Below are 25,884 nucleotides of genomic sequence, written 5' to 3' on the forward strand. Positions count from 1 at the left end.
TTTCCTCAGTGTTCCCTAAAGCCTCGTTATAATGCAGACTGGGTTTGAAAGGTTATTGAGCAACAAAACCAAGTAGGTCTTAAAGTAACCTCACTCTTGCTTAAACTGCAAACAGGAGCAAAACTAAGCAAGTGATTTCAGGTAAATATGTGTGTCAGCCAGAAGCAAGACTCAACCTCAGTGAAGTATAAGAAGCCAGATCACAGGAGATCACGTGACTGTAGACTTTTACACCAGGTCCCCAGTCTTCCAAGACAGAACTTGAGTAACTGAAGTCTCTTCATTTTGCTCCCACGTTTTCCTAATAGAGCTGACTGATGTGCCATCATGGGAACATAGACACTTCATCTTTCAGTCCAGTACTTCCCAGTTTCTACAGTGCATCTTTTCCAAATAAATTCTTCAACATTTTAGAGTTTTCTTTTACAGAGTGATTAGCAAACTGAACGTTATCTCATGTGCTTATGGCCATTTGTAAACATTCTTTGGAGAAATGCCTAATCCAGTGTTTTGCCTATTTTGAAATTGAGTTGTCTATGGTGAATTGTACAGGTTCTTTGTTTAAGATAACCTTTTTAAATTTGTTTAATCTTATATCACATATGTAATTTACATTATTCATCACCCATTCTTGGGTTGCCTTTCTATACTCTTTTTATAAAACCTTTTATGCACAAAAGTCCTTAATTTTACAAAGTGGATTTTATCTATTTATTCACTCATGTTGAGATTTTGGTATCATATTCAAGAAATAATCTCTGCTTGAAATCCAAGTTAGGGAAAACAGAGACCAGGTTAGCCCGGGTTAGCCTGTTGCAATTAAGGCCTGCTTTGCTTCCTGCAGACGGGATCTGTGTCTGGTTGGGGGTAGCGCTAGGCAGTGAAAAGTCAAGTAAATACACATGTAATTCACACTGTTTATTCACTTGGACATCTCAGTGTTTGTGTAATTCATGGCTGCATTTCAAAGCTCCTATGCATTTTCAGCCACTTTAAATCTATTCACAGAGGAAACAAGGGCTTAGAACCCACTGGCCTGCCATTTTGCTGGGTACTTAAGGTTTTGGAAACTGACTTATGTCATTGGCAGTGTGCAGCAATCCATAACTAGTAGGTACTTACAGATTGTGGGAGGTCACATGCTAAAGGCATTCATTACAAGGCTTAGCATATTGTAGGACCTTAATGAAGGTAACCGCTGTTCAGGTTTTATCACACTGAAGTAAAACTTTATAGATGATGGCAGCCCGTGTCATACCAAAAGCTTCTTGAGAACTTTGGAAGAATGATGGAGAAAGAGGAGAATGTTCTCCGTGTCTATTCACAGCCAATAGAAATGTACAAATGTCATCAGTCTGAAGCCATCTAGGGCTGGAGTAACACTGAGGCGGAGACTAACTTTGTATTCTTCTTGCAGATTCTTCTAGCTTGGCACGTGACTATGGCCAGACCAGAAATGATGGCTCCCATTTGTCTGGTGGAAAACTTCAAGGAGCAGCTGTCTGTGAACCAGAAAGCCATCGAGATCCTGGACACGATTTCGCAGCCAGTGGTAGTCGTGGCCATTGTTGGATTGTATCGAACAGGGAAGTCCTACCTGATGAACCGTCTGGCAGGACAGAATCACGGTGAGAAGCATGCTGGGTACCAGCCAAAGGTTTGACTGTCTTTGTCATGTTATCTTAATTCTTATTCCCAGTTAGAACAAAGGAAAGCCAAACTCCTGTCAGCAAAACCATCCTCTCATGCTAATGCACATGACTAATTACTGCTCCACAATAGTCGGTTCCTGCATTCTTTTCTTCCATTCCACTGAGGAAAATCTGTCCTAGGAGGCCTGTAAACAGGGCCTCTCTGATGCCCTAAGGATTGGGATTCTGTGTGTCAGTCTCTGGTCTCATACAGCAGGTTTCCTTTCTCAATAAAATATTTCCATCAGGATAGAAAGGTCTTTGACTACTTAAGACTTCAAAAATTTTGGGTAGGGCTGGATAGATGGTCTAGTGGTTAAGAGCACTTGCTGCTCTTAGACAGGATTTGGTTCCCAGCACCCACGTGGTGACTCAAAATTCTAACTCCAGCTCTAGAGGATGTGATGCTTTTATTTGGCTTTTATGGGCACCAGGCATGCACACGGTGCACTTACATACGTGCAGGCAAAATCTGATGATGTTCAAAAAATGAAATAAGGAAATCTTAAAAATTATTTATTTAGAAATGAATAAATACCAAAAAAACTTTAAAAAGGACTTTATATCCTTTTATAGCTATGCTTTTGTTTTTGCCGCTTTTCTTTAATAACTTTGAACACAAAAACTATTATAACAATTTCCTTTTTCTAGGTTTTTTTTTTTTTTTTTTCCTTCTTGCATGTCTCTGACTTGGAAACCATTTCCCACAATTCGTGAAAAGTGGTTTTTTTTTTTAGGCAATCTTGTTGGTTGGCCTGGTTCTAGCTATGTAGTCCCAGCTGGTCTCAGACTAACGGCAATTCTCCTGCCTCTGTCTCCTGCCTACAACAGTGGCTGGCTCAACACACTCTCACTGCAGCTACCCGGGAGCTCCGTGTTTTCTGATTCCTGGACGCCTCTTTGTTTGCATTTGGAGCCCTGGGTGGCCTCCTTCTCAGGTTAAATGTCCCCTCTAGCTTGAAATAGACAGCTATAAACTAAGACACTTTTGAGGAAAGATGAAGCTCCGTTTTGAGTGCTGAGATTCACAGCACTGCCAGTTCTGCTGTTCACATCTGCTTCTCGTGGGCACTGTCCTCTTCTTCACCTTTTCATGGCTGTGTCCAAAACACCCGGGGGAAGGACTTAATGGGGACGTGCTTCTCTCAACAGTTTCTGAGATTCCACTCCAGTCACTGGGTTCATCGATCCAGGGACCATAGTGAGATCACAGAGGCAGCTGTGTGGGAGACAGAGGCTGAGGAAGGGATTGGGGATGGAGTTACAACTTCCAGTATCACTCCTCTGCCTACCTTATCCTCCATCCAGCCTATCTGTGCAAGATGTTCACATACCGACCCTGACTCCTCACCTCTTCCTTCAGGCTTCCCTCTGGGCTCCACGGTGCAGTCTGAGACCAAGGGCATCTGGATGTGGTGTGTGCCACATCCCACCAAGCCAAAGCACACCCTGGTCCTCCTGGACACCGAAGGCCTGGGGGACGTGGAAAAGGTAGGCTGAGGCTTAGGCTGTCTTGAAAATTATTATGGTCCAGCCTTAATAATCTTCTTCCCAGGAGTTCAGAGGAGAAGCTACAATTGGTTTGAATTATTTTTTGGGGGTTTGGGGGAGAATCTAAGTACACTGAACTCTTATTTTCTTCTACTTTATTCTTCAGGGATAAAATTCTATCTACACAGCATCTGTTCTGTTCTCATGCCTAGCTCCTTTCTTGCCTGATTTCCTTCTACTTTTATCTGCCGTCCCCTCTAAGTTCTGTCTTAATTCTCCCATCTTAGTTCTGCCCCATCTTGGTCTTTCTCATCTCATTCTTACCCATCTGGCTCTTCCTCATCTTCCATCTCATTCTTCTAGTTCTCCAGTCAAAATCCTCCTAAGTCTCTGAAGTTTGCAGTTATATAACCATACAATAGCAAGGTCACCAGGCTTGAATTCTTACAGGGCCCTAAATGCAGACGAGAGTTTTCCTCAGGCAGAGACCATCAGGTTTTCTTTTACAACCCAAAAGGGGAGTGGTAAAGGAGGAGGTCAACTAAGAGCTAAAATTGGTTAAAGGGAATTTATGTGCTCAAACTACATGCCTAGAGGTGATTAAGTAAATGTTATGAGTCTATAATGTTAGTATAAATACCACTAAGGCTGTATAAGAAAGGAGGGTCTGAGCTTAATTTACCTTAATTCAGGAGATCGTTTGGCCTTGGATGCTTGATAGGTATTTCATTGTAGGAATGGGCTAATACATATACAAAAGCTAAAATATCACCAAGACTTCTTAAGCCATGGCCTGACCTTCGGAAAAGTCCTTGACCTTTCCAAGTAGTAGCTTTTGTGATAATAGCTGGATTCCATTACGTTTTCCTGCGGCTTGCAGCAAGGCTGACCCTTATGACTTGTTATCTAACGGATTGATCTATTCATGAATAGATCTAATAGTTCTACAACTGAAGGGCAGCAGGTGAGATGACACTGATCTCTTTAGATTTCACACTTAAATAATGTCAGATTTTTTTGGTTTTCTTTTTTGTTTGTTTTTTGAGACAGGGTTTCTCTGTGTAGCTTTGGAGCCTGTCCTAGAACTTGCTCTGTAGACCAGGCTAGTCTAGGATTCATAGAGATCTGCCTGCCTCTGCCTCCTGAGTGCTGGGATTAAAGGCATGCACCATCACTGCCCAGTGGTCAGTGTATTATATTAGGCAAAACATGTTTTTATTTCTTGCCATTTGGGTGAATGATTTGATTCAATCCAATAAAAGTTTACCTAGCAGTTAAATTCCTAGGCATAGTAGTTAGATATTAGTGAATAAAATAAAGATTTTCCCTTTCAAGAACCCTCCTAGTTTCACTGAGGATCCTACCTGTGTGTACTCTGATGTAGTCCAGTAACTGGAAAGAAGCAGGATGGAAAGAGGAAGAAGAGCTGTCACGGAGCAGCCTCTGACCTCTGAACTCCAGGAAAGCTGGGATGGAAACTTTTGAGCTAGCCTTTGTTGGGTCAAGGGTACTGAATCTTCATCTCTCCTGCCTACCCATCACTGGAAGTCAGCTCTGGAAACCTTTGTCATTCAAAGTGCTGGCATTTGAGAGCTGTTACCCATCAGCACTCCCACAGCTAGATGAACAAGGTCTTCCATTTTGAAAGGTGACCCAGGCACCACAGTGCTACTTCTACTAGGAGCAATTAGGTGGATGCTGCTTTGATACGAAGGTGGATGACATCATACTAGGAGCTGTTAGGTGGAAGGATGCTTTGATGAGAAGGTGGGTGAGATTATACTAGGCACAGGTAGGTAGAAGGATGCCTTGATGAGAAGGTGGATGAGATTATACTAGGAACTGTTAGGTGGAAGGATGCTTTGATGAGAAGGTGGGTGACATCATACTAGGCACAGGTAGGTGGAAGGATGCCTTGATGAGAAGGTGGATGAGATTATACTAGGAACTGTTAGGTGGAAGGATGCCTTGATGAGAAGGTGGATGAGATTATACTAGGAACTGTTAGGTGGAAGGATGCTTTGATGAGAAGGTGGGTGACATCAGCCCATCTCAGTGGATTAGGAATGACTTCTGACTTGTCTTCTGAGATACCAAGGATACATTTTGGAAATGAGGTTAAGGAGTTAGGTTTACATTTTTAAAAGATATGTTTTTATTGTGTGTAGTATGTGTGTCTACCTGTGGTATATGCATGTGAGTACAGACATTCTTGGTGTTTAGAGGCCTTGGATTCCCTGGTGTTAGAGTTACAGAAAGTGAGATGCAGCCTGATGTGGATGTTGGGAACCAAACTGAGGCCCTCTGGAAGAGCAGCAAGTGTTCTTACCACTGAGCTGTGGATCCAATCCCTTGGGTTCACATTTCTTCTTTTATGGTGAAACTTATCACATTTTTCTTAATGGTGAAACTGTCCACAGGGCATTCTGGAAGTTCTTAAGACAGCTGACTCTGTACGTTCAGTGAAGGTACATGTTTGTCCCACAGTAACTAATTAAGATGAATTTGGCTTTCTTAAATAAGTGAGTTGAGTGATCTAAAAATAATTATTGTTGTATGTGAGATGTTATGTAGTACATGGTGTGCATCCGTGTGTGTATGTGTGTGTGTGTGTGTGTGTGTGTGTGTGTGCACATGCTACAACTCCTTCTACCTTCACTGGGGTCCAGACATTGAAATAAACTGTTGGGCTTGCACAGTAAGAGCCTTTCCACTCTGCATCACCTTGCCAGCTGATTCATCCTTTATTCCTTCCCTTAGACATATGAGAGCAGTGTCTAAATTCCCATGTTTTCCATTTCACTCTGGAGAGGCATTAGTAACACTGCATTTCTGTATTTGGATTGTGTCATTTAGCACACCTTTCTAAGGTTTATACATACTTGCTATGAGCAGCAGAAATATGAAGTAGGAATTCAGCTGACTATGGTAAAAGCTATTACCTGGAAGAGTTAAGAACTCTTTCAGAGGATAAAACCAAGTCTTAAGGAGTCTTGGTGATATTGGCTTTTGAATATTAACCATTTCCTGCAATGAATTTCTTGTGTACTATTGTAGCTCTTCCATTCTTAGAACAGTGTGTTTGATGATTCATTAGAAACAGTTTCCCCTACACAATTAAGGTCTTTGGATAACATTTCCCAACTGTGCTAACAGCAGTCACACAGCCAGACCCCCAACTTCAAACCTTTCTGTAATTATTATCATTAGCAACATTTGGCCAGGACCTTCTCTGGACAAAAGTATCTTATCTGAGATACTTCCCAGACTTTCTAAGGACTGACTTCAGACAGATAAGCATCCAGACTATCTGTTAGAGAAGGCTTGGTGGATGGGCTAATTAAGCTTAATCTTCTTTCTTCTAAGTGTTATCTCTAGACTTCCAATTAACTCAGAACAAAAGGGCTTTTACATACCAGGTAAATCAAGCTGTGACACAGGTTGCCTAGTTACCTACCTACAATTCCCAGCCCTTCCAGAAAATGGGCAGCTGAGTTAAGCTGAGAGAGATACTGCTCCAAGAAATAAAGGCAGTGACTTATGGAATTCTAATATTTTACCTAACCACTTCTAAGAATATAGTTTAAGTACATGTGTCCCCCTTTTCAGATCTATTAACTGAATTCAGCCTTTACTTGATTCTATTTCCCATTAGTCACTTCCCTTTTGGGTTGCAAAGGATATCTGACAATTACTGCTCTTTGGGTGGATCTTATCACCTCTGTTTGAACCTGTAAGAATTCAAGCCTGTGTGACATTGCCTTGGTCAGAGGATTGCTGCTTTATATGGGTATATAACTGTAAGTCTCAGAGACTAGAGGGAAACTAGAAGAGAGGACTAGAAGAATGAGATGGAGGATGAGGAGGAACTAGATGGGGATGAACTAGATGGGGAAGAACTAGATGAGGAAGCTCTAGCTGGGGATGAACTAGATGGGGTAGAACTAGATGGGAGAATTAAGATAGAATTTAGAAAGCACAGGAGAAAAATGTAGAGAGAAATCAGCAAGAAAGGAGCTAGGTAAGAGAGTGGAATAAAAGCTATATATAGAGAGAATTGATTCAGAAGAATAAGTATATTGACCAAAGAGTTTCAAGTACATAGATTCATTAAGATTAGATTCCTCAGCTGGTTGTTAGATTCTTCCACAGACTGTGGGAAAAGGGTATTGAGGGGCAGGACCCCAAGAGTCTTTGTAACATACTGTTTCCAATGACAGGCTTTCTTTCCTTTTTAAATGCTGTCTTCGTGTTCCACCTCGTCTTTACCCACTCGGTCACCGAGAAGCATTTATATCCATTCAACATTTTGACTATTCTGAATAATGTTACAAGAAACACAGATGAGCCTGGCTCTTGAGGATTGTTCTCACTCCCTTGGATTTGCACTGTCTTATCTACTTTCTGTAACCAAATAACTGACAAAAACAAACAGACAAAAACAAAAAACAAAATCTGACTTAGAGGAGAAAGCGTTTGTTCTGACAGCTCCAGGGGAAACAGACCATCAAGGCAAGAGGCAGGAAGATGAGGCAGTTGGTCACATCTATCTACAACTGTGAAGCAGAGGATTGAAGTCCTGTGTTCAGTTCTCTTCCTCCTTTTCCTTCAACTTGAGACCCAGCCAATGGAGCAGTACCACTCATCTTTAGGACAAGTCTCCCAGGCAATGTAATCTAGATAACAGCTCATAGAAATGCCCAGAGATTTGTTTCCATGGTGATTTAAAGTTCCTTCAAGTCAACAATATAGATTAACCATTCCTTATGCATAGAAATGAGATCTCTGGATCATACAGAGCTTCTATTTTTATTAATTTAGGAAACACTCTAATGCGCTCCAGAGTGTTATACAATTTGTGTCTTATCCAATAGCACACAGTCCATTTTTTCCTCTACTTTCTTCAAACCTCATTGACTTCTGTATTTTTACTGATAGTCACCCTAAGATGTGTGATTATACTCCATTCAATTTTGACTTCTAGTTCCCTAAAGATCAGTGATGTTCACTATCTGTTCATCAACTTATTAGCTACTTGTGTGATTTTCTTTTAGAGATGCATATTTAAGTTCTTTCTCATATTCAATCGCATATTGAATTTGTCTTTCTGTTGAGTTGCATGATTTTTTATCTATTTTGAATATTTCCTAGAAAACATGTAGTTTGCAAACATTGATCTCCCATTCTGTTTTGTATTTTTTCTTGGTTATTTCTTCTTCTGGCAAGGAGCTTTTTAGTTGGATTCCACCCTACTTGTCTAATTTTGATTTTTGTTTCCTGTACTTTTTGTGTCATAGCTAAAAATTCCATTGTCTAGATTCATGTTTAGAAACTAATTTTTCTTCTCATGGTTTTATGCTTTCTGTTCATTTCTTTTGTAACTGAAAGTCCATGAATTTTGTCCAATCTCTTCTGAAGTATCCCCTCCTCCAGACTCTGGTAACCAGCATTTTGCTATTTCCATTCAACTTTTTAAGATTTGTATGTGCATGGGATCTTTGTGGCATTTGTCTTTCTATGCCTGGTCATTCCACTTTCCTAGATGCTTGTCATGTTCATCTACATGTTTATATCACAGGATTTCTTTTTTTGTATGTCTGTATCAGAGGCCATTGCAAATGTACAGCGTGTTTTCTTTGTCCATTCATGACTCCAGCTTGAGCACCTGCCTTGGCAGTTGAGTACTGCATTATTCCTATGCTGGTCTGATTGCCTTTGCACATGCACACTGGTGGGATTGCTATATCCATTTTCACATCTTTGCCCTTGACTCTATATCTATTTCAGCTGACTTTTGTGTATAGTGTGCATAGGATCTAATTCTACTTTTCCGCATGTGGATGCCCTGTTTCCCCAGCACTATTTCTTGAAGACACCGTTTTCCTGCTTTGTGTGTTCTTGACAATGATCAATTGATAGTTAATTCATGGAATTATTTCTGAGCCTCTTACTCTGTCCCATTTGTTTATATACTTGTTTTGTTATTATTATACTTTAAGGATACTCATTGACACAGGTTAATTATATAAATTAATGGGATTCACCATGATATTCTGAGACTGACACTGTCCATTGTGTGGTTATATATTGTGCACCCCAATAAAACTTATCTGGGGATCAGAGGACTGAGCCAGCCACTAGATTAGACAGAGTCCAGACAGTGATGGCACATACCCTTAATCCTATTATTTGGAGGACAAAAATCTGGTGTCTCTGTACCTTGGTGTCTCTATATCTCAGCCCATATAAGATATGAAGTAGAAAGCTGTTCTTAGCTCAATTTTAGAACTTCTTTTTAAGTTCTTTCAAATTTTAGGTAGAAAGTCAAGCCAACGCATTGGGCAGCCAAACGTATCTGGAAGTTTTCTCCAGTCTTGCCTGGCCCTACAGTCTGCAGCTGTTTAGTCCCAAGTAAACACACAGAGGCTTATATTATTTATAAACTGGATGGCCTATGGCTCAAGCTTCTCAACAGCAAGCTCTTATAATTTAACCCATTTCTATTTATCTATGTTTTGCCACATGTTTCATGGCTTTACCTGCATCCCATTATATGTTGCTCATTGGGTAGCTGGCTCATGTCTTCCTGGACTCCGCCTTTCTCTTTTCTGTCTCTCTTCTCTCCTGCCTACCTCTAAGCTGCCTTGCCATAGGCCAAAGCAGCTTATTTATTAACCAATAGGGACAACATACATTCACAACATACAGAAAGACATCTCTCAGCATTTCCTCTTTGAGTTCAAGGCCATATTGGGAACAGAGCCAGGTATGGTGGCACACACCTTTATCCCAACACTTGAGATAATTTCTTTGTTTGGGAAGAACACACACCTTTAATCCCAGGAAGTAAGATGACAGGACACAGAAAGGTATATAGGGGGTGAGGAAACAGGAACCCACGCTCTTGAGGCTGAGGATTTCGTAGAGGTAAGAACTTGTAGCTGGCTTGTTCTAGCTCTCTGATCTTTCAGCATTCATCCCAATATCTGGCTCTGAGTTTTTTAATTAATAAGACCTTTTAAGATTCGTGTTATACCATTGTCACCTCCTTTTCTCTTCTTATGGTATCTGTTAACAGCACTTTGGAAAGGTTTTTGAATAAACCGTACTGTTCTGATTACTATAGCCCAGTAATTGTTTTAAATCAGTATGTGTGCGGCTGTTCTTGCTTAAGATGAATCTGGTTAAAGAGGGTATTTTATGACTCCACGCGAATTTTAGGATTTTTCGTTATAAAGAATGTCATTGGCATATTTGTAAGTACTTTGAAGCCATCTGTGAAGCAACAATCGTATTTTTAAAACTAATGTTCTGTTAGGACTTTGTCTGTTTCTCTTCTCGGCAGGGACCTTGTCTACTCTGAACCTGTGCAGGCCTTGTGCAGGCTGTCATGTGAGATCATATGTGTACCAGCACTTAAAGGCATGTGCTATTGTTTGTTCTATTGCCCTTGGCCATTCTGACTATTGTAGGACGAAATCAGAAAGCAGTTTTAATTTGCAGTTCCCTGGTGGCTGAGAAAGTTGAACCTTCTTCTTAGGTGTTTCTTAGCCTTTTGTGTTTCACTGTTTGAGAGCTCTCTGTTTGGTTCCAAATTTTTAATCAGGCTATCTGTTTTCTTGATGTTCAGTTTTTGTTTTTGTTTTTAGTTCTTTATATATTCTGAATACTGACATTCTGGCAGATGTGCAACTGTTACAGACTTTTTCCTATTCATGAGGTCCCATTTATTAATTGTTCTTAGAGTCTATGGGATCTTCTTCCTGTCAGAAAGTCTTTTCCTGAGCAAATGACTTCAAGCCTATTTTTTACCCTCTCTTCTATGCGATTCAGTTTGTCTTATTTTTACACGAAGGTCCTTGCTCCACTTAGAGCTCTGTTCTGTGCAGAGCGATACGGGTTCACTAAGTTTCTCAGGCCGAACTTGGATTCTTCCTCTAGGCAGAAAAAGCACTCTTGCTGCCCCTGCTTTGGCCTTCAGAGTTCCTGGGATAACAAGGCCACAGGGCCAGTCCAGATAGATGCCTGAGGAGTCCTCTCCTCAGCCCTCTGCCCTCATGTGTCTTCCAGGGTGACCCGAAGAATGACTCGTGGATCTTCGCCCTAGCTGTGCTTCTGAGCAGCACCTTCGTCTACAACAGCATGAGCACCATCAACCACCAGGCCCTGGAGCAGCTGCAGTATCCTTGCAGGACCTGAACCACCATGTTTCATTGAGTGCTCTGGAATGCATATGGAGGCACTGACCTGCCCTGTCACTGTGTGGCTTTTGGTGGGGCAGAGGAGACCTGGGGAAGAAAAGAGCATTTGTTGTGGTTTATTTTTAATAAGAGAATCATGAGAATGTGTGTATAAATTCACTTTTTCTTAACCGAGTGCCAGTTATGTCACAGAACTCACCGAGCTGATCAGGGCAAAGTCTTCCCCAAATCCTGATGGAATAAAGAATTCTTCAGAGTTTGTGAGTTTCTTTCCAGACTTCATCTGGACTGTTCGAGATTTCATGCTGCAGCTGAAGTTAAATGGAGAAGACATCACGGAGGATCAGTACCTGGAGAATGCACTGAAGCTGATCCCAGGTACAGGGAATGCTGGGGTGGGGAGCTGGGAAGGGCTGGGATCTGCTGAGCTGCTCCCATCCTCTGTGGGGTCCTTTGGTATTTGCAGTGGGATGGAGATCTGCATGAACTCTGATAGGTCATTGGCTGATAATGCCTGGGAACTGGTGTTTAATTTCTGTTGAGAAAAGAAGAGCCTAGAGCACAGCAAAATTATTTAAAGCCAAGTTCTTTACAGTTGTACTTTAGCATATGGAGTATAACGTTTCTAAATGTCTCCAAGTCCAGACATTTGTATTGCCTGTTTTTGTGTCTGCCTTCCTTTAAGAAATAGTTGGCAACATAATTATTACTCACAAAGAGGAACATAGGTCTTTTTAATGATGGGTTGGTTATGTTGTCAGCAAAACAGCTGTGTTCTAAGTAAACTGACAGATGTGTCTTTTCAGTCTATACCTTCTCAGTATCCATCATAATTCATCACAACAGTTTATTTTTATTCATGCTACAGTATCAGGATCAGTGATATTAACTGTCTATAAACTATTTGTATGGACATTATTATCCCAAGTGTGAAGCTTGTGAGGAATGGCAGTTCTGATTTGCTCACTGCTTTCATTTTTCTGTCTTTGCTGTCTGAAAATATTAAGAACATAGTAGGTGGGCAAGCAGCCTGTGAAATCAGTACTCACAGTCCTAAAGTTACATCTGAAAAGAAAAGTATCCAGCCCAGGACACCCCAAGACCAAGTTCTCAGCACAAAGGAGATTTATTTGTCCCAGAGAGACAAAGGGCAGGAATAAGAGACAAAGACAGGAGATAGAGGATGAGTGAGAAGGGGAAAGGAACAAGGGAGAGGGGAAGGGACACTTGTTCCAGAGGACACAGGACTGCCTCTCTGCCACAAGCTGCAACAATATGAACTAGTAGGATTTCAGCTGATTATGACAAGCTAATACCTGGAAGAAGCCAAGGGCCTTCCAGAGGTCAAACTAAGGCTCAAGGAGTCTTGGTGATATTGGCTTTTGATTATTAGCCATTTCCTGCTATGAATTTCTCATGTGCTATTGTAGCCTTTCCATTATTTATTGGGCACTATTTCCCCACTACTAAAGGAATTTTTAGATAATCTTTTGTGTAGTAATGCAGCCAGAATCCATAATTTCAGACCTTTCTGTAATTATCATCATTAGCAGCATCTGGACAGGACCATCCCCGGATATACGAAAGTATCTTATTAGAGATACCTCTGTACTCTCTAAGAACAGACTTAAGCATCCAGACTATCTGTTTGAGAAGGCCTGGTGGATGTGCTAGTTAAGCTTAACTTTCTCCTTTCCAAAGTCTTATCTCTAGTTTTAGATCCACCCTTAACAATTAACTCAGAACTAAAGTGTTCCTACTTACAGGTACATCTAGCTGTAGTGAAAGTTGCCTAGTGACCAAGCACACTTCTGCCTTGCCAGAAACTGCGGGAGCAGAGATAGCTTGGAGAAATAAAGGCCAAAGGCATAAAAGGCAGTTTTATTTTCAGAGCAAGGGCAGAGAAGAAAAAAGAGAATGGAGATGGATAAGAACTGGAGAGTAATGAACTGAGATGGGGAAGAACTAGATAGAAGAGAACTAGATTAAAGGGCTAGAAGAGAGAACTAGAGGAATGAGATGGAAGATGAGGAAGAGCCCTATGGGGAAGAAGAAGATGAGGGAGAAGGTGACGGGTGAGGAGCTAGATGGGAACGAACTAGACAGATGAGAAAGACCAAGATGGGGCAGAACTAAGATGAAGGAATTAAGATAGCACATAGAGAGAACAGCAGACAGGTGTAGAGAGGATCAGGCAAGAAAGGAGCCAAGTGAGAGAGCAGAAAAGAAGCTATGCAGAGAGAGAACTAACTCAGAAGAATAAAGTGTATGAACTAAAGAATTTTGTGTGCATAGAGTAATTTAATATCAACAAAGATTAGATTACCAGCTGGTTGTAGATTCTTCCCAGGCCCTGGGAGGGGACTTTTGAGGGCCTGGACCTCCCAAAACCTCGATACTTCTGCATAGAGGGGAGACAGACATGACCCATAGACAAATGAGTTTATAAAGGTAAAAGGGGAAACCCCATATTAGGATGAAGTGTTTAATTTTAATTGGGCATGTTAATTAGGTGAGCCAAAGGGGGCTTTTGATTGTTGGGCTTCAATACATTGATAGCTGGACCTTGGTAGTTGGTCATTCAGGAGGAGGAAATGGCCAAAATAGGGAATAGACCTTGGTGGCTAGCTTTAAGAATATAGTCTGAAGGTCTTTAGCAAAGCAGAGGGAATGGGGGAAGGGAAAGGCCTGCCAGAGCCATGCTCACCACACTGGCCAGAGTCCTTCAGTATGATCTTCTATTATTGCTTATTTTTAAACAAGATATCACAATGTAGCCCTTAGCCAGCCTGGTATTCACTATATAGCCCAGTCTAGGCTAGCCTGGAATTCAGTTTCTCCTGACTTTGCCTTCCATGCACTGGGATTAAAGGTGTATGCTACCACCCAGCTTTCCTTTCCTCTTTTCCTTCTTCCTTCCTTCCTTCCTTCCTTCCTTCCTTCCTTCCTTCCTTCCTTCCTTCCTTTCTTTTACACAAATTTGGTTTATTTGTTTGTTTGATTTTCTTTTTGATTTTTTTGAGACAAGATCTCACAGTATAGATTTTGCTTGCCTGGAATGCCCTATAGAGACCATGGTAGCTTCAAACTCATCGAGATCCTCTTCCATAATTTTTGATAAAAAGGTTGACAGTACTGTATGCAATTTTCAGAAAACATTTATTGTTCTACTTGAATGTTGTAACTGGATGTGGTAGAACACATGTAGGTACTGGGGCGGTTACTCCAGTGAAGTGGATGGTACAATATGAGATGATAGACATCTCATATTGGTAATTTTCATGAAATGTACAGTCAAAATTGGTTCAATAAAAATTCCTAATACATGAGCTGGGGAGATGACTTGGTGCTTAAAGCACGTGTCACCCAAGTGTGAGGACTGGAGGTACCATCTCCAGAACTTACATAAACGCAGGTTGGTGGGGCGGCTACCCCCAACCCCACAGCTCCCCAGAGTTTTCTTGAGTGAGAGTAGTAGGAAATATTAGATAGAGGGATTTAGAGTGTGGAAATAAACAGATGGAAAATACAGGATAGCTTTGAGAGGGCCTGGAACCTATTCCAACCAGCCCTGGTTGTCTCTGCCCTAGTGTATAGAAATGCTAAGGGGTGGAGCAAAAGACCTTTCCCCAGCACAGCCAAGTGCAGACCATCTCAAACACCTGCACTCAGGCCCGTGGTCCAATCATCCTCTATGCGGACCTGCTGGGTAAAGCCACTAGGAATCTGAAAATGGGCTCCCCACACTGGGTGGGTATGATAGTCTACCTCTAATCCAGTGCACAGGCTGAGGACACAGGATAGCGATGAAGCATGCTGGCTAGCCAAACTGGCTGTACTGGAGAGTTCCAGTTTCACGTGAGAAACCCTGCTTCATTGAAAAGATGGAGACTGGTTGAAGAGGACTCCTAAAGACAACATCTGGCTTCCCCATGCAGACACATGCATGTGTACTCTCACACACATATGCCCAGACACAGGCAAACATGCATACATACACCACACATATCCACATGAGAGAAAGGGAGAAAGTCCCCAATATGGCAGTTTCCTGAAGTACTGTCTGAATGTTGCACATCAGATCTCTAGACTCACGTATCCTCCATATGTTCAGAGTCCCACCTTCCCTCTCCAGCTGTGAAGAACACTTATTTTCAATGAGTGCATATTTGGAATTCACAAAAAAATGAATTCTTTCAGCATCAAAGTAGTTTTCCTTCAGTAACCATGGCATCATTCTTAGAAGTGCTACTGTTGCTATTTCTAACACTCTATTACCCTTTATTTGTGGCTCTTCTTTTGGGTGCCACAGCTCCTTTACTACAAAGGAATGATTGGGCCAGAAATCACATTCAGCCTTTTGCCGTTCGGTCAACAGGACACACAACTACTTGATGCCATGTTCAGGATTTCATGTTCAACCATATGCTCTTCCAATGGAATCAAATGTCTCCTGAAATATTTCACCAGACTTCTACCAAGTACAAACTTGCTATACTTTTGACATGTAGAGAAGTGTTGCATGTTTATGGTAAAGAGACCTGTGAGTGCAGAACCCTTCACATAGACAAGAGCCTCCATCGTTTGCTCTCTGCTCTAAGACTATTCCCATTGCTTTCTCTTTCCCCCGACACTAGGCAACAATCCCAGAGTCCAAGCATCCAATTTGCCCAGGGAGTGCATCCGACATTTCTTTCCTAAACGGAAATGTTTTGTCTTTGACCGGCCAACGGATGACAAAGAACTGTTACAAAAAATTGAGACTATCTCAGAAGACCAGCTGGATCCTAAGTTCCAGGAACAAACAAGGGCTTTTGTTTCTTACGTCTTCACCTATGCAAAGATCAAGACCCTCAGAGAGGGAATTACGGTCACTGGGAACCGTGAGTGGTTTTTTTTTTTTTTTTTTTTTTTTTTAAACACACTTCTGTATAGAGCAGTATATGCTGAACTTACTAGCATTTGTATGTTTTTAAAAATTATCTGTACAATGATAATGTGCTTGTGTCTCTACTCTGAACAATCTACATGTTTTATAATTAATTACAGATTACAAATCCTTCTTTAGGAATGCAGACTTCATCACTAGTATCTATTGCTGTAACATACCTATATAAAATTCACGACTGATAATAAAATCACTAGTGAAAAGGTAGTTAATCAACTATAAAATCAGTGTTCAAATCACTAAAGCTGATATATTCTGTTTTCATAGGGGATGTCTTGTATATTAATTATTCTTTAGAATAACAATGTGAAATGTAATTTGGAAATTTTAATAGTTTCAACATAAATACTAGTGTTTAAACCATGCAAATCCATACTTTAAAGAAATAATATGATATATTTTTCCTTGTTATACAATCTGTTTTCCTTGTTGATATAATCTATTTTCCTTTGAAGATTTAAATGCATAATTATATTTTTCATAGATAGCTGAATTTATTAGGTGAAGATTGATATCAATTTTTAACATTGTGAACTAGAAAACCACAAAAACAAAGGGACAATACAAAAAAGAAATTGTTGGCTTGCTGAAGGAGGTATGTGTGTGTGTGTGTGTGTGTGTGTGTGTGCATGTGTAGCTGTGAGAGATTCAGAAATGGAGTCATAAAATCTTGGATCCCATTCACTTATAACTTCATATTTATCCCCTAAAACTCCTGGCTCATGAAGGACTGGGGACTCTGGTGACGACCTACGTGGATGCCATTAACAGTGGAGCTGTGCCTTGTCTGGATGATGCAGTGACAACTCTGGCCCAGCGTGAGAACTCAGCAGCTGTGCAGAAGGCAGCTGACCACTACTGTGAGCAAATGGTCCAGCGACTGAGGCTCCCCACAGACACGCTCCAGGAGCTGCTGGGTGTGCACACAGCCTGTGAGAAGGAAGCCATTGCTGTCTTCATGGAGCACTCCTTCAAGGACGAAAACCAGCAATTCCAGAAGATGTTGCTGGTAATGTTTGTGTCCTTAACTGTCATAACTCTGAGATCCCTTCAAGACTGTAGCGCTGCTGCACCTTCATTAACCATGGGTGCATGTCTCATTCAAAGCTAAGCATGCTGTATGTTCATAATGAATAGAATTGTGAAAGACTGCATGTCTTCTCCCCAAACTCCAGGTGCTTTTTATCCAGAAATCTCTAATGGCTGGAATAATGAATATATAGTGTACTAAGACCTTCACCCAGTTAATGTTTGTGGCTTGCGAACCTGCCCAGAACACTGGTAGTTCATCCCTGAAGAGCTATATTCTTCTGTTCCTTCGAAACAGTTTCTCACTAGAGTCCTACTGCAGGCCACTGTTCATCTGTTGTGCCTTGTTATATCATTGTGTCATTGAAGACAGATTACAGGATGTGACACTCACAAGTAACCAGAGATTGTGGGATGCAGAACCATCCTTTTACAGAAGGTCTTGATGGCTAGGAGCTTCAGGAACATTCACTGTGGTCTTGCACAGATTTTTAGCATCCTCTTCAGGATCTATCATTTCACATTCACTTGTGGCCTTCTTACACTAGAATACCTTCCCCTGGGAAATGGATTGAGTCTTCTACAAAGTTTCTTGGAATTTTATCTCTTCTATTCCTTCAACACATCAGATTTCTGTACATTTCCTTTGTAGGAATTAATAGATGAGAAGAAAAGGATTTCCATGTTGAAGAACGAAGAAGCATCAGATAAATACTGCCAGGAAGAACTGAGTCGACTTTCAAAGGCTTTGGTGGAAAATATTTCAATGTTTTCTGCTCCTGGAGGACACAGGCTCTACATGGAAATGAGGGAAAAGGTTGAACGTGACTATTGGCAGGTGCCTAGGAAAGGGGTTAAGGTGAGGAGCAGGGAGCATGAGGAGGGGTGAAGGTGAGGAGCAGGGAGCACCTATGCTCAAAGCAGAGGAAAGGTGGTGTCATAAACCATGAGCACACAGCACTGCTCTAGAGAAATAAAACACCATGAGGATAGCATGGCACAGCTTCGTATCGGAATTGGTGACCAAAACCAGGCCTTTGCAATGAAAGTCAAATGCTTTATTCTCAAGCCCATCACCAGGACCATGCTTGGCTCAAAATGGCTGCTATTTACTATTAATTCTTGGAAATATTTACATGCAAATTCTGAGAAGTAATTTTGTGAGTCTGCCAGGATGGTCTACCTATGGGCAGCTAGTAAATGTAACAACACAACTAACATACTACTTGGTTATTACCAATGACACCATGGTGAGTTCTTTCCTTAGACCTTTCTTTAGTTATCTAAAATGCTTTGGGTGATGCCCACCATTATTGCGGACAGTTTTCACATCTGAACCACGAGGCCCAGGCAGGTGAAGTGACTTGCCCATGAACACATCCAGCAAGAGCAGAAGGAAGTGAAGCCCACACAATTATGCAGCATTTTACATTGGGATACACTATTTGAAAGTGTCATAGGTGGCAGTGAGCACATCTGCACATGATGTGGACAGGCTGCATCTGGGAGCAGGTGGAGGCAGGTGGCACTAGCGAGGATGACTGGGGGAGCCGTGGATCAGGAAGTATCTAGTGCCACTGAGGAGCATGGGCAGTCTGCAGGCTTCACCACAGCATTTTAACAGTGAGGCGCAGTGGAGATTGTGTTCACCCACACAGGTACTCTCCCAGGACTTATCGAGGTTCTGTGTTCCTTCTTGGTCCTGCAGGCAAGTGAAGTCTTCCAGAGCTTTCTGCAGTCACAGGCCATCATTGAAAGTTCCATCCTGCAGGCAGATACAGCCCTCACTGCTGGGGAGAAGGCCATTGCAGGTACAGCAGCATGTCTCTTGGCTTTTGGGAGGGATCAGATTCCCACAAGGCTTCCTGATAGAAGCCCCAGTAAGCCCATCCCCAGATTAGCAGCTTTCTATCCTTCTGTGGATGCTCACTCTGAGAACAACAGGAAGTCTGGTCTGTGTTTCAGCCAGATGGGCAGGGGCTCCTCCATCACCCTAGACATACTCTCTCCATGGCATGGACCAGTGTGGAGTCTGTGGCTTCCTTTCAGATTTGAATTGCTCTCTGGGCTCTGGAATGTAGATGTTTTTCCTGGCCCCTCACTTTCTTCATCCATCCACCCTGAATCTCCATTACTTTCTTCCCACGACCCATCATGAATCTCTATTATTGAATTCCCAGGACCCCTACGACCAGCATAGGATATCTAAGGGGAAAAAAAATCTACGTACACTATGTTCTTATATCTGTTAACTTTATTCCTCTAGGACAAAATTCTATCAATACAGCTATAGCTCCATCAAGCATTCAGGAAAAGAATAAATCTAGATACACCAAGCTCTTTATCCATCTAATTTATTTCTCTGGTCTGAAATCCTGTGTACAGAGCTTCAGTTCCATCCGGTTCCCTCTCATAGTCCTGCTAATGACTAAGTTCTTATGCTTCCAGCCTCACCTTCATCCTCTGTTTCCTCATTCTCCATCTCCACTACTCTCGACTCCTGGTACTGATGGACTCTATAAGAGTTCTGCCTTACCGTCTACAAAACCTCTATCTTCCTCTCTTCACTCTGGCCATGCTGTTCTATCCACCTCTACAGAAAATGCCTGTCCTTTAATTCCCTGGCCACATGGTTTTCTGCCTCCTCAGGAATGTTGCTCTACCTTCCACCTTGATATTTAAAAACCTCTTTTATTCTCAATTTCTTTTTAAAAACCTCTTTTATTCTCAATTTCTCTGGAGAGCCACTAGGCCTGGAGGCAGGGGAATGATCTGAGCTTCATTTGCACAAGAAGCAAAGCTATGCTTCTCTAGCCAGCTTGTCTCCTAGACTCAGAGGGGAGTTAATTACCTAGAAGTTCAGCAGGTCTGGAAATATTTGGGCATGCAAGAATTTCGTAGTAGAAGACAGCTAAAATATTAAAAGCTAGATATCACCAAATATTCATAATAAATGGCTTGCCTTTTGACAGACCCTTGGCTAGTCAAAATATAGCTTTAATATACAACTAAATTGCTATAATATATTCCTGTGGCTTGCCACACTCCATCACTTTCTTCTCCAAACCATCCTGAATCTCCATCACTTACTTCCCCATCCATCCTGAATCCCCATCACTTTTTTCCCCGACCATCCTGAATCTCCATCACTTTCTTCCCTCCATCCATCCTGAATCTCCATCACTTTCTTCTCCCCACCATCCTGAATCTCCATCACTTTCTTCTCCCATCCATCTTGAATCCCCATCACTTTCTTCCCCGACCATCCTGAATCCCCATCCCTTTCTTCCCTGACCATCCTGAATCCCCATTACTTTCTTCCCCGACCATCCTGAATTCCCATCCCTTTCTTCCTCCATCCATCCTGAATCTCCAACACTTTCTTCCCTGACCATCCTGAATCCCCATTACTTTCTTCCCCGACCATCCTGAATCCCCATCCCTTTCTTCCCTCCCTGAATCTTCCTGGGACAGAGGAGCGGGCCCAGAAGGAGGCGGCTGAGAAGGAACAGGAGCTGCTAAGACAAAAGCAGAAGGAGCAGCAGCAACTGATGGAGGCTCAGGAGAGAAGTCACAAGGAAAACCTAGAGCAACTGAGAACGAAGCTGGTGCAGGAGAGAGAGCAGCTCATCAAAGACCACAAGACGATGCTGGAGAAGCAGCTGCAGGTGGGTCTCCTGATCGCCCTGGTCCTCATACCCTGGGTAGCAGGACAGAGTTTGTAGCCAGGTTATGAGAGGAAACACCACCAAAATGTATTGTTGTTAAGGAGGTTCCCCTCCTCTCAGGTTTTCAGTTGCTCCTTTAGGGTTTTAATTACTGTAATAGTTTGATTTACTGATTCAGGTTATTTAAAAAGGAACTCATGAGGACTCACTGAAAAAAATCCTCAACTAGGCAGTTTAATGAGACCAACAATGGGTCTGGGTTATCCAGGCCCAGATTATCAGGCAACTCACACACACACACACACACACACACACACACACACACACACACACACACCCATTGGAGGATGATCTGTTCAGACATAAAAATGAAAGAAATGTCCAGACTGAAAAGCACAGGGAATCAGCAGCTTCTGCAGGTTCTGTAGCTGTCACCAGGGTGGACAGCATGCTTGGAGCAGCACATGGCATTGGAGTGATTCTCTCATTGCTCAGCTGCAAGCAAAATGGTAACAGATTTCTAAAACAACTGATAGGTTGCCACTGTCTGCGTGATGTCGTTGCTAAACCATCTCAGTGGTTTGAGCTCTGCACACCCTGACCAGTGTCACTTCAGTGGGCGTGAGTGTAGCAATGTCTTCACACCTGTGCTAGCATGACAGCCCAAACAGACATGATAGATCATGTGAAGTGTCAACTATCCTCCCTCACAATGTGTAGGCCTAACTCAGTGGGTCATCTTCATGGTAAGGGAACTCATGTAGGGCCACACTAAGGACCACTTGCTAAAGGCTTGAAACTGTAACTCGTACAGTGTTGGGATTTTACACTGTTTACCTCTCTCTCATGTTCACTGTTTTAGAATCAGAAGGCTTTGCTTGAAGAAGGATTTAAGAAGAAAGCTGAGGAAATGAATGGAGAAATACAGCGATTGAGACATAACGTCGAGGATATGAAAAAAAACAGTGGTTCCATTTTGGACAAAATTCTAGGAGGATTTGCTACAGTGATTAGTGCTCCTGCTTTATTGATTACAGAGGCTGTAAGAGGCATTGCTTCACTATTTAAATAGAATTCACTCTTCTTCTGATGTAATGATAGATTGTGAATATCTACTTTGTCTTTTTGTTTTGAAGCTTCGTGTTTTCATTTTCATTCAGCAAATTTAAACATAAAAAGTGCTTATTAGAGGACATCTATGCCTGCACCACAGTAGACAGAACATATGTATACATGTTTGCACAGACAATGTTTGCTTTTAGGGAACAAATTTTTTTAAACCATTCATATGTAAGCTATGTAATTAGTCATTATATATGGTGACAGTTACTGTTGGTCAACTTGACTGGATATAGAATCATCCAGGGGACAAGCTCTTCTGCATCCTGTGAAGACTCTCTCAGCTAGGTTAGTTTGTGGGAGATCACAAGCTCTTCTGCACCCTATGAGGACCATCTCCACTAGGTTAGCTTGTGGGGGATCACAATCTCCTCTGTACCCTATGAGGACCATCTCAACTGGGTTAGTTTGTGGGGGATCATCTCAAGTGACTATGGTAGGGAACCCACCTGAAGTGTGGGCACCACTGTTCCTGTGGACTGGGGACCTAGTTAAAAGGTGAGAGAAAGCTGGGCACTAACGTCCACCACTTGTGGCTTCCTCACTGTGGATGCCATGTGATCAGCCAGCCTCCACTTCTTTCAGCATGCCTTCTCCAACATGCTCAATGTATCATCTGGAACCATGAACCAGAACAAACCATTTCTTTCTTATCTTGCTTTTGTTGGGGTGTTTTGTCACAACAAGAAGAAAAGACATTGATATTGTCATAATGGTGATACATTAGGAAACTACTTAAACATCGTTGAATCAGATTGATAACTAATTTTAATATGTCTGGATCCTAGATTACTATATAGTCAAGAAACAAATGTCAGTCAAGCTTTCTGTATACTAATGTAAATTGAGCTTAAAGATTCCTTATAAAATAAAGTGAAAACACCATATAATAGTGTGCTTATTATTAAAAAATGCTACTATACCATGCAAATGCACAGGAGTACAAATGAAGTGCCTTCTGGAAGATTCATGAGAAATCTGATCCTTTGGCTTCCTCTGGGGAGAGCAAGTTGGAATTAGATGTTGATGGGCACATGCATGTCATTATGTACTCAGTTTATAGGTTTCATGAAGAATTCTGGGAAAACAATGTGTTTACATTTTAAAAGAGCAGTAAGTTAAAATTCACTATTATATGATGAAACTTCTGTTTTTAGAAATGGCAGAAGCTTTTAGAAGACAGCTAAGATGAGGACCTGAGTGCCAAGAAGTATAATGTTGGCATCTTAATGCTGTTTTTTCTTTGTGGCTTTAAAAAAATAATTTAAATAATACATCTTATCTAACCCAACATATCAAAATATTACTTTCACAGGCAGTCAATATAATTTATGTGTGCCATTTTATATTATATTTATATATTTGCAAAGTAAGAGGGAAATTGTATTCAAAGAGAAATGATAGTATAGAGTTTAAAGGATTCATGGAGAAAGTGAGAGGTGGACATCTCAGAGATGGCTCAGTGGTCAAGAATGCACACTGCTCTTCCAGAGAAGCTCGGTTCACAACATCCACATGGGGTGTCTCACAAATCCCTGTAATTCCAGCTCCAGGGGATCTGACTTCCTTTCCTGGCCCCCAAGGGCACCAGTACTCCCATCACATATCCCTGACACATATACATGTTTAAAATAATTTTTAAAAGAATACACTGTCAAGATTGACAATAAGCCATATGAGTGAAGATACTCAAGGACCCTTATTATTGCATATATGAATACAAAGTATTTAGTTTATATCTATTCCCCCTCCAACTCCTCTATGATGCCCTCAAATTCCATTCCCAACTTCACAGTTTCTTCTTCCTCCTTTTCATCCTCCTGCTCCTCTCCCCCCTTTTAATATCTGAACCAATTGGTGCTGGCCTCAAGTCCACGGGTATAGAACACCATCTATTAGAGCTGGACAACTTATCATGAGCCACACTCTTGTAGAAAATACATTCTCCCTCTGTTAGTGGCCAGCTCCCAACTGATAAGGGTTCCTCAGCTAGGGGTGGGGTCTCTTGGGCTCATTGCCTCCCCCTGCTGGAGTGTCGACTGACTTGACAGCGTGCATATCTTGTGCAAGCAACTATAGCTACTGTCACAGCCCCATCATGTCCAGAAGATATTTTGAAACAACATGGTCTTATTTTAAAATACTTACATTTATTTCAATATTCTGGTGTAAACATCCCCATGACTTCTGGAATTTTAGAGAAGTTTACTTTCTCTCTCTCAATTCCTTGTAAGATATCTTATTAAAAAATGAATTGTGTGAAGTAAAGATCTTGTTGCTGTTTAATGTAGTAACTTCTCTGAGGTGGCTAGAAATGTGCTTTTTCAGAACTAGATCCCTTCATGGGGAATGAGATTTGCAGACACAGGAGTATTCAGAAAAAGTAAAAAGTTTGACCAAATATATTTTCAGCTGTGGACCTGACAGTTTTAACACATAAAAATAAACATCAGGCCCTGTCACTATTTGGCATTTCAGTTTGGTGCCTGAAAATGTTTTGGGAAGAGTGGAACTACAAGAGTTGAGAGGTCCACATGCTGTTGTTCAATCACGTGGATGTTGAAGTCACTGTAAATGACAATAGTAGTTATGGGAAGAAAGATGGAACAAGTCTAAAGTCAACCACCAAGGAGAGGAATGAGGGATAGTGGCCTTGCTGAGGAAGACATGATAAAGGGGAATGGATATCTATGATGGCTGAAACCCTTCAAGGAGGAGAGGAGAGAGTTGGAAAGTGGGAAAGCAGAGCAGAGGGGCTCTTACCTCATGTTTAGTTCCTAAGATGGAAGGAAGGCAGAATTTCCAAGGTCTGTTTAGATAATCTTCAGAAAGCAAAACCATCATGGACCAAGAAGATTCTGTGCCCCAAATCCACAAGAAGGAAGTGTACCTGTGATGGATGGTTCCCAAAGGCACAGAGAAGGCACTTGTGAAAGGTCTACCTAATTTCAAATATGTCAGTTTTTGAAAACGAGGGAGGTGGACACATTGTGAACCTCAGTGCATCCCTAGAGGTGTCACTAGTTCGCAAAAATGTGCATTCTACATCTCAGTCATGCACACACACACACACACACACACACACACACACACATCTTTACAGAGAAACTTTGTTGACTACTGGGATGGTAAGCAAAGACCATCTCCAACTAGGTTCCCAGCAGCCGTCTCTAAGAATGTGTAGTAGGAGTTTTCCTGTGTCCACCCGGCTCCTGCAGCTGCTCAGACCCAAGTAAACACACAGAGACTTATATTACTTGTAAACTGTATGGCCGTGTCAGGCTTCTTGCTACCTAGTTCTTATATCCTAAATTAACTCATTTCTATTAATGTATAAGTTGCCATGTGGCTTGTGGCTTACTGGTACTTTTACATCTCACTTCCTCTGTGTCTGCCTGGTGACTTCTGACTCAGCCTTCCACTTTGCAGAATTCTCCTCTTTGCTTATCCTGCCTATACTATACTTCCTGCCTGGCTACTGGGCAATCAGCATTTTATTTATAAATCAGCCAGAGCAACACATTCACAGCATACAGAAAGATATCCCCAGCAAGGATGAAGTAGGCAGATAGCATGTTTCTCTTTATTTTATTACTATTCAGTGGACATAAAGTGCAACTGGACATCTGTTGGTCACCCCAAGAAATAAGTGCTGCTTATTAAGCACTGGGGTTATACTACCTGGCCAGTCATGGTAGTGATCATGTGATAAATGGATACATTAAATGGAGTTATGC

The 25,884-nt window shown here is 41.7% G+C and overlaps 1 protein-coding gene across 1 annotated transcript; it reads left to right on the forward strand.

The window, feature by feature from the left end:
* The first annotated feature begins 1,422 nt into the window (after positions 1–1,422).
* LOC131920847 (guanylate-binding protein 6-like) lies at positions 1,423–23,023 on the forward strand. Its single transcript, XM_059275309.1, has 10 exons — positions 1,423–1,628; positions 3,055–3,182; positions 11,253–11,362; positions 11,565–11,761; positions 16,021–16,266; positions 17,060–17,340; positions 18,013–18,219; positions 19,069–19,171; positions 20,835–21,028; positions 21,891–23,023. The coding sequence occupies exons 1-10, from the start codon at positions 1,442–1,444 to the stop codon at positions 22,098–22,100; spliced, it is 1,863 nt and encodes a 620-aa protein (XP_059131292.1). The 5' UTR covers positions 1,423–1,441; the 3' UTR covers positions 22,101–23,023.
* Positions 23,024–25,884: the final 2,861 nt, after the last annotated feature.

The sequence above is a fragment of the Peromyscus eremicus genome, chromosome 10 (genome assembly GCF_949786415.1).
Source record: "Peromyscus eremicus chromosome 10, PerEre_H2_v1, whole genome shotgun sequence".
In the NCBI taxonomy this organism is placed as follows: domain Eukaryota; kingdom Metazoa; phylum Chordata; class Mammalia; order Rodentia; family Cricetidae; genus Peromyscus; species Peromyscus eremicus.